We start from the raw sequence: 9406 nt of genomic DNA, 5'->3' as shown, positions 1-9406 counted from the left end.
ACTCTGAAACCACAGCCATTCACCTAGCCAGCCCTGGCTTAGAGGCAGTGTCATGCCCCTGGTTGACCACAGCATCTCGTTTTGCTCATTCACACTTTCTAAGTCACATGAGCCTTGACATTCAGCACATCTGCTCTAATATCCAGCCTCAGATATCACCCTTATACCACCTAGGCAGAAGCCATGATGACGGTTGCATGCTAAGTGCCTCTATATATGTAAAGCAGTGCTATACATTTAGAAACGCAGCAAAGCCAAGTAATTATGACATCTATCCTATCTGTTTGTCCCATCAACAGCAGTGTGTTCCAGGAAAACCGAGGGGTAAAGATTACACGCAAGGTTATCGTTATGGTCTGCTTAGCCTAGCCAAGGAGTCTGAATGTGTATGCAGTAAGAGGAAGCTCTTCATGGGAGACTTAAAATGACCTTAAACAAGATGCTCAAACCTTTAAGTGTCATTGTGTGATTCTTATTCCCTGTAGTAACCTTTAAGTGAAGCGCAGTCCAGCACTTCTGAAAGATGGTTGAACTTTTTGTAGCCTTACTCTTTGGTCAAAGTAATATCTTTATGAGGAATACAACCAGCTGTTTTCTGGGTACTTTTCTTTCTTGTTTGTTCACAATGCTGCAAGATCCGAGACTGGAGAATGTCAGTCTGTTATATTTCTGAGGTTCCGGTTAAAGCAGCTGATATCTCGTCCAAGATGTCCTGTTCTGCCAGTTCATTTTAGTTTACAGTCCAATTAGCTTAGCAAGACCAAAGTTGGAGTTTAGAAGTGATGTGTTGGACCGGATTGTCTCACAAGTAGCAAGTTTACAACCTCGTTTAAAGCTATTGGACCGTTCAGTGCTAATTAGCATATGTTAGCATGCAAACAGGCTAGACTGAAATGGTTTAACCAAGATGACTTAGATGTTTTTCAAGGTTAACTGTCAAGTCTGGAAAGGTTGTCGAACACAACAACATGGAGAGGCTTCAAATGAGTTTCTACTAGAAACTGAATGACATTGGCTTATAAAAATGGCCAATGGTTTGTAAAGGACTATGAAACAGAAATGATTATAATCGGCTGGGGCAATCCAAGAAAAACCTGTACGATTAAGGCTTCTTCTTAACTCTAAGGATCACTTAAGATGAAATGAATATATAACAATTCGGGTGAAAAGTACATTTAGACTTCATATGTCTTGATAACTGACTTTCAGAAAACACACCACATTGGTTGAGCCTCTCTTACACCCTCAATGAAAGCGAAAACAATCGCCCTGCAGCCTTCATGCTGTGTTTCGCCCTTTTAACATTTGCCCCCTCTGAGGGTCGTGACCCAAATTCACCCAATCACACACATTAGTAGTTTACTTTGCCCTCACCCTGACCTGAGACTTCTGATACTTCCTGTAGCAACACGTCTGTCCTCAGGTCAAAAAAAAGAAAGCCAGCTTAGGGGTCAAATGTTCAGAGATCATCCCAGGCCAGATTTCATTTCAAAGTTGTTTACTTTTTTCGCAAGTTGCAAACACTGGTTAATATGTCGTTGAGGTTGCACATGACATCCACTCACAAATGTATGTTGACAGCTTGTCAAATAAAAAGTGTTCTTACTAAATATATGCACGCAAACAGGAGACTTCACCATCAGTGCATTCCTAGATGCAAAGGTATAGGTGGGGGCAGTACCTCAGCACACACACAAATTCTAAAACACACTTGGTAGTATTGAAGTGGCTGTCTGAGGCTTGCGTGCCATCCCCCACCTGGCTGAAACCTTGATGTATACGGGGGAAATATATAGCCCTGGGTTATTAGCTTTAGCACGAGGCAGCTGATTGTTGCCTTATTTTAAGTAGTTCTTCCTCCCTCCTCTCAGACACACATGTCATCGAACCCCTCAGGGCCAGACGAAAGAAATCAAAGGCATGTGACTCGCAGAGGGGATAGGAGAGGGGCTGGGATGTGTTTTCATGTGTGTGTAGGTCTTCCAACTCCAGGGAATGGGAAGGGTATTTCTGCTGTCATATTAAAACTACCAGTAACCACAGGTTTTCCCGATATTCTAATTTTGAATTTGCTGCAGACATTTTATTCAATCCAAAAGGGCATTTGTGTGCATTCGAAGGGAACAGAGCACGCCCGTAAAAGTGTCGTTACTTTTTAAAGACTCTGCACATACACACAGGTGATTTGAGTTCTAATCAGGGAGATGTCAATCACTTGGGGGGGGGGGGGGGTCTTGTTAGGATAACTAATTGAAAACACCTGTGCAGTTAAACCAAGTGTGTGTAAGCTGTTTAAATAGTTATATCATAAGTACCCCTTTGGGAATAATAAAAGGCCTTCTTCAAGTAAAAGGGGGACTTAAATTCAACAGGTAGTTGTGCCTTTTTTTGTTCAGTTCAGTTATGCAATCTTGTTTGGATTTGGGATCACTGGGTCACATGACATGATAAATAGGAAAGAATATCATTTAAAAAAACTCCTAAATCTGCATAGAGAAATCAGCAGGCCTGCACCGTGTTGGTGTCCCCTGCTGCAAGGCAAACTGAACTCTCCATTGCTGCAGCAGCAGGCCTGCCAGCATTTGAGGCCACACAGCCAGGCTGCATGAGTCACACAGTGCCGGGCGAAAACCAAAATGTGTAAAAACCTCCCATTGGCAGATTAGTTTGTTTACATCCTGCACTGGACGTGATTTGGCCAGGCTGCAGGCGAGACACAGCCAAAAAGCCTGTCTTCTCTTTCCTCCCTTTAACTCGATCCTTCAATGCCTCTTCTTGCCGTCTTCCTTCCCGCTTTTCTCCCAACTATCTCCACTTCATCTCACCCTGGCCCAACACTGCCAAGAGCACATGACCATGAGGCGGAGTGAAGCGGAAAAATAAAGCAGGCCTGCCCCAGTGAAAAATATAAATGAAGTAAGCAAAAACTAAATCAGACACATTTATAACAACACCAAACAGATGGGGAAAGTTGTATTTCCAGAATAAAACAAGACTTTCTTAAAAAGAAAAGGAGAAAAAATAACTTCCCCCTCATTTGAGTTAGCCAAGATATGAGCTCATACGTTGTAGCTCTCTGCTGAATATCTATTCATAGCGTCAGCTCCAAGATGTCAGTCTTTATGAGCCATTTCTCCTCTAGTTATCTGCAGCAACATTTAAGTGCCTGCTAATTTACGTCTGGAAATGTGTGTTTTGACTTGGAAGCATACTCAAGATGGCTTCAAGTGAACTGGTGTGTACAGGGAATGATTAAACTCTTCATACTTCTTAGATGCAGAAGAGACTGGTAAAGGTCGACATCTGTCTGCGGCTTTACGTGGGTGTCTTTTTCACACCCAGCGAACGTGTCATGATGAACAGGGTCAGACTACGGTAACAGGAACACTTATAAACACTGAGATACCCACGTCCTCTGTGGCCTGTGGTTTTAAGGCCAAGCTTGGCACATCTGTCTTAAAGGGGTGATTTCATAACAGCATCATGGCATATGAGCTACTGCCTCTCTTCCTGCTCCACCTTAGGGTCAAAGGTGGAAAAACGTTTCCACTAAAAAGGTGTCTGCCTCTCTAAATCAAGAGCTTCATTCGACTACTGTTGGCGAGATACTTAAACCTTTGCAGTTTTCGCTTCAGGTGTGTGCAGAAAATTAATTAAATGAGCACTTCAGGGTGCGACTACAGGTTTGATGTGAGCTGACAGCACTAAACAAAGGAAGTAATTCCCCCCTTTTAAAGACTCTGCACTTACACACAGGTGATTTGAGGTGTGATCAGGGAGATGTCAATCATGTGTGCACAGGTGAGTTGACGTCAGGATAACTGCAGTTTCTAAAGTTAACTTAATAACTGTTTACAACAACTTACCACAACATGGAGTATAAGCTTACAGTGTGGATGACAGTCTGTTCCTTGGCTCAAGGCGGTGACGTCCAAGACCTTCCTGTGTCACCATGAGGTCGCCTGGCAACCGGCAGGAGTCCAGGAAGTTGCTGTGCCTGGCCGAGAAAAAAAAAGCAAAACAGAAAATGGTAAATCACCTCGTCAGGCATTGTTAACTTGCAAGTGTTTGTGAAGAGGCCCTAAATCAGCAACTTCTTCAGTTTCAGTTCCACTTCATACAAACAGTATATTACGATGTCCTCGGCACACATTTATACATCCCTTAGCAGACTCCGTTTGACAAATTGACAATTTTTGTGATAGCCATGCTGCAGTGGATGCATCATAAGGGCTAAAGCTCCAATGAAAACGGGAGGGCCTCAATAAAGGCGAATGTATGCCCAATGAACGCTTTGGAAGAAAGTCGAAATTCATACTGGCCAACACACACAAAGATGTCTTCATTTCAGTTGTGCAACTTGTTGTAAACACAATGGCACGGATAGGCCGGTTATTTTGCAATAGAAAACAAATTGAGACACCCCATTTTGCACCCTATTTTCACTTATATGGCATAGTGCAGCCACTGACAAAGTTATGACCTCGACTGACCGGCATCACTTTCAAAATTGCTCTGCTCTTCCATTATGTTGTTGAACACATTTGGAGATAGATGGATGAACAAGTTTAAATTCTAATCTTTGTCCAGGGGAAATTGGTGTTGTGTATATTGATAGAAACGTATTGAAACTTATTACAATTTGTACGATATCGATCACGGTGAAAATGACCAGTGCTTTTAAAACACTAATGATGTTTCCACTAAATTTGATAGAAGTTTATTCAAGCAGTCCACAAAACGAAGACACAGGACTGATTTCAGACAGACACGCCGACAGGATTGCAGTGGAAGTTAAATGCAACAAAAATGATGGCTTTCTTTGTGACAACACATATTTGCACTTCTTGTCATCAACACTGTCATTTTTTCATCATGATGAAATGTCTTGTGTTCAAAGTAGCAAACATAAGTGTCAAAAAAGGGAACACCAGTGTGACCGAAGTGTTGCAATCCTCCATAAAGAGTCGAAAAAGGCCATGAGCTCACTCGTAATTACTGGAGTCACAGTATGAGGTATTATAGGAATAGCTCTCTCTCTCTATCTCTCTCTCTCTCTCTCGCTCGCTCTGTATTTGACTCCTACACGCTGGTATCAACAGGAAAGAGGCAGCCAATGAAACTAATTGGGTGGTGTGTGTTTTATGAAAAGAACAGCCTGTACTGTCCCAAGTTCCCTCCCCTTCGCTCTCTGACTGGCTGGATCCTAAGTGGTCTGCTTTTCCTCTCTTTGCTGTGATTGGATCGAGGGAATGTCAATTACTCCAAACTTTTTTTTCTCCCTCTCCTGCTCAGGACTAACCCTTGTTGTTTTCAACTTTAGAGGGAGAGCTGGGCTGAGAGGATACAGCACAGTCACAGCCTGCACTCTGGCGCTGTGCTGGGTTTTATTCCAACCACACACACATTAGATTTTATTATACTAAATGACAGTAGTAACTTTATAGGAAGTAGAGACACTTTTGGGCGAATTATGGGAAATGCATTGGTAGTTAGGGTCCTGCAGGAAAAAGCTTTCAACTGGATTCATATTTTCAAAAATTAACATATTAGAGGTTGTTTGTTTAAGGTTATACTGGTGGTCCTTTATAGTGATTCTAGCACTGCAATGTCATGAATCAGACCCGAGGGAAGAACTCATTAAACCTCTTTAGTAACGTGTTTCTAGACTTATTACGATGATCAGTCTGCCAGTTTATATGGGCGGATGACTTTAAACCTGAAGTGTTTGTTAAGGGTGGATTAAGAGTGTGCTTTGCAATCAAAACGAATAAGCATATGGAAACACAACACCACTGTGATCAATCAAATGTATAATTCAAGAGAAGAAACAGAAACACACAGGATATAAAATCGATTATTAGGCTCAGTTTTGCAACAATTTATTTATCTTACAAACAATAATGAAAATATATATTTACAAAAAATGTATTTTCAGGAAGCTACACATGTGCACCCACAATAAAAAGCTCATCATAAATAAGTTAGTAGGATTTTTTCAGTGTTTTGAAAAAAAAGAAGAAAAAAAGCACACAAGTACACTTCAAAGTTTTACTCCAAATATGGCAGTTGTTTTTCTGCCTTTAAAAAAGAAATTAAAAATAGTGCAATTACATGTTCCACATGAATTTCACACCACAAATAACAAATCTTTGATTCACATATTTGCATAATAAGTAGCCCAGTGTTTTTAACATATTGTATCTATGTTAACCTGGACTACACCACTTATTATAAGGGGCGGATTACGTGACCTAAAAGCCACTAAAATATGAACTCACCTAATTTAAAAAAAAGAAATTTAAATTCTTAGGATTATTAGCAAATACTGTTCAAATTTGGTTAGATATTGCTCAGCAGTTAACCCCCCCTTACCCCCAGAATAAAAGGCACAAACTTTGGAAATAAAAATGGGGGAAATAAGGACACCATATTTGCATGTAAACGTTATGTCATGGCTGTTCCCAGTTTAGATGGACCCTCAACTTACAGTGAAGCCATCTGGGCCTTCACAAAAAAAAAAAGGAAAAAGATATACAACACTGGGACAAATAAAGCCACAGAAGAGTGAAGACATTTTGTTTACACACAACCCTGACTTCTTTTCAAATCTGCATTTTTTAACTTACATCAATTACCTGAATAATAATAATAAAATATGACCAACTTAACAAAATAATAATATTTCTCTGTTGGAAATTGCACTGCAACTTCCTGAGTCAAATTCACACAAATACATTTAACAAAAAGGTATGGAAAGCATAGTATGCTTTCTTTATGTGCTACATCTGAAACATAGGTAGTAGATTTTAAAAAAGATGAGCAAAAATCCATTTGCACACTGCTACATTGTCTGCTGCTTCTGAGGCAATTTAAATTGAAATGTGTGCCAAAACTTGATAGTGTACATATTCAGTGCTTGTGCAGCCTCTCCTCCTCCCTTCTTTAGGAAAAGGCCGCGTTTTATTTTCATCCTCATCTGTCAGATGATGACTAGGCTACAGTGTTCCATCAGCAACAGGTCTCCCCGCTCTGTGGGAAATAAAGAGGAAACAGGCTGTTGGATGGTGCAATTAAAAAAGCAGTTGCTCGTGCTTAGAAACACACACACACACACACACACACACACACACACACACACACACACACACACACACACACACACACACACACAGTTAGACAGTCATAGCACAAAGGGGTTGTGGAAGTTAACAGAACAATATGCTGGTTTAAAGAGCTGATGACATCTGAAGTGCAGCACATTAATGTGTGTTTACTGAAGCTTAACACGTGCACACAACTATATTAGCGTCCATAATACGAGCACATTTTTAGTCAAAATGCTATATATTATGATACATTTCAATGGCTTTGCAAAAGAGAGAAAAAGATTTCTAACCTGGCACTGTTTTTCACTTTTCACCCTCCGTTCTAACCGCCGCACTGCTGGGTCTCTCCTCCGAGGCTAATACCGCCTGACTTCCTGCACGGTCCGACTGGTCTTCATCATCCTCTTCATCAGTATGCGACCTTTTACCAGGACACTCGCTGGAGCAGGGACCTGGCAGGGGGGGAAAGAGTTGTCAGGGTTTTAAAGCTTCACGTTTAAAAGGACCTGACATCCTCGGCAGCAGGTATTAAGTAATAGATTGAAATGCTTTATTGTCATATGCGGGGTAGCTACGGTGTAGACATGGCAATGAAAATCTTAGGTCCCAGGCTAGGACCATATTTTGGTTGCATTTAACCTTCACTGCAATCCTGTGTCTGTCCGACAAAAACGTAACATAAATAAGACCCTTAAACAATTACAAAAAATAGTGCAAGATCGTGTTTGCTACTCTAATACGTGCAAACTCGATCACACTAGTTTACTTGAATAGTCATTCTCAGTCTGCAACCCCCTTAATAAGCTCACTGTAGTTAACCCTACGCTTCATTCCTCTGCATTGCAGCACAGTGAAAAAAATAATCACCTGAAGTTCCCGAACGCCTCTTTCTCGAACCGACTGTGTCTGGTTGAGCCGACCTCTCCTCGGCTCCCTCCTGGTGGTTGTATCCGGGCAGGTCTTCCTCTCGCCGGGGTCTGCTGTGAGGCTGCCGGGTGTAAAACTCCGGTGCGTCGCAATCCTCCTGCCAGTCGAAATTGCGCGGAGAGAGCGGTCTCTGGTTGACAGGGTCGAAATTATAGGTCTCCGTAAAACGCTGCACTTCTTCCTGTGCATAAGACTGAAAATACCTCTGTAGCTCCTCTGGGTCCGGTGTGCCAAAAAGATTTCTGCGCACCGAGGGTCTCGCGTTTTCCGGCTGACGGGCATCCACCCTCTCCAATGTCGGGCTCGCGGTAGAAAGGCGAACATCTGACATTTTGTTGCACATGTAGAAAATGTGGGTAGGTAAAAAAAAATAACCCTTTCAAACTTCTATTTCCAAGTAGTATTCCTTTCAAACGCAAAGTCACGGGGATGCTGCGTGAATACTCCGCGCGTATCATCCAAAACGAGTTCGCGCAACAAAAAAATGGAATCGAGCTTCTCCAAAGGGGGCAGGGGCGTTTTAAGACAGCCACTCCTGTCAAGTCCGTAGTAAGGCTGATGAAAACAACAAGTCAAGTCATAACAGCCAACATGGCGTTAGAGGGAGCTACGAGTGAAGAAGAAAAGTTGACATCAAGGACTATTTAAATAGAGACGGCGATTCATTGGTCTGCGCACTAGGACCGCCCATTGAGCATTTAAAGTCGAACAGAGGGAAACAACAACACTGAGCTGGATTGGATTAACTCTACACACGAATATGGCCTAATTAACCTGTTTGATTAGTTAAATACATAGAGCGCAAACGGAACAAATGCTGTGTTTATAATGGAGTGTGAAATCCTGTTTTATCTTTTATCATTAGTACTCCATTTATCACAGCAGGCCTCAGGTTAGACATTAACTGAAAAAAACAGGACAAATATGTAATTTGTTTTGTCATTATCTGTCATTTGTATCTATATGTCCATGCACTGTGAAATGTCCTGAATAATACTACATTTATAGAACATTTCTACAGTGGTGTTGCTCCAGGCTGGTTATACTATCACAGGAATAAATCATTAAATGCTGGTACAATGCTTGATCTGATTTTGTGTCACATAAATTGTTTAGGCACACTTGATTCAATCACTGTAATCCATTCAGAAACAGCTTCAAGGCTATTTAAGGACAATGAAACACTTAAATAAGGGTTTTTTTCTGCAGGAAAAAAAGAGTAAAATAAGCCACAAATCTGCCTCCCAGGCATCCGATGACATCAGCTCTGGAGCAGAAAGCCTGCCATCATCGTTGGCATGGTGCCTATCGCTGTCAGACGTTGCCACTGGTGCCACAGAGGAGTTTTGTGTGCTTCACTGGTTGTAATT

The 9406-nt window shown here is 41.6% G+C and overlaps 1 protein-coding gene across 1 annotated transcript; it reads right to left on the bottom strand.

Annotated features, from left to right (window-relative positions):
• Positions 1 to 5866: 5866 nt before the first annotated feature.
• cdkn1ba (cyclin dependent kinase inhibitor 1Ba) lies at positions 5867 to 8664 on the bottom strand. Its single transcript, XM_063905444.1, has 3 exons — positions 7977 to 8664; positions 7400 to 7561; positions 5867 to 7032 (listed from the first exon to the last, which is right to left on the bottom strand). Exons 1-2 carry the CDS (start codon positions 8377 to 8379, stop codon positions 7413 to 7415), a joined length of 552 nt encoding a protein of 183 aa, XP_063761514.1. The 5' UTR covers positions 8380 to 8664; the 3' UTR covers positions 5867 to 7032; positions 7400 to 7412.
• Positions 8665 to 9406: the final 742 nt, after the last annotated feature.

The sequence above is a fragment of the Eleginops maclovinus genome, chromosome 17 (assembly GCF_036324505.1).
Source record: "Eleginops maclovinus isolate JMC-PN-2008 ecotype Puerto Natales chromosome 17, JC_Emac_rtc_rv5, whole genome shotgun sequence".
Classification (NCBI taxonomy): domain Eukaryota; kingdom Metazoa; phylum Chordata; class Actinopteri; order Perciformes; family Eleginopidae; genus Eleginops; species Eleginops maclovinus.
Note: the sequence above shows the minus strand (reverse complement) of the source record. Positions and strands in the feature narration are given on the sequence as shown.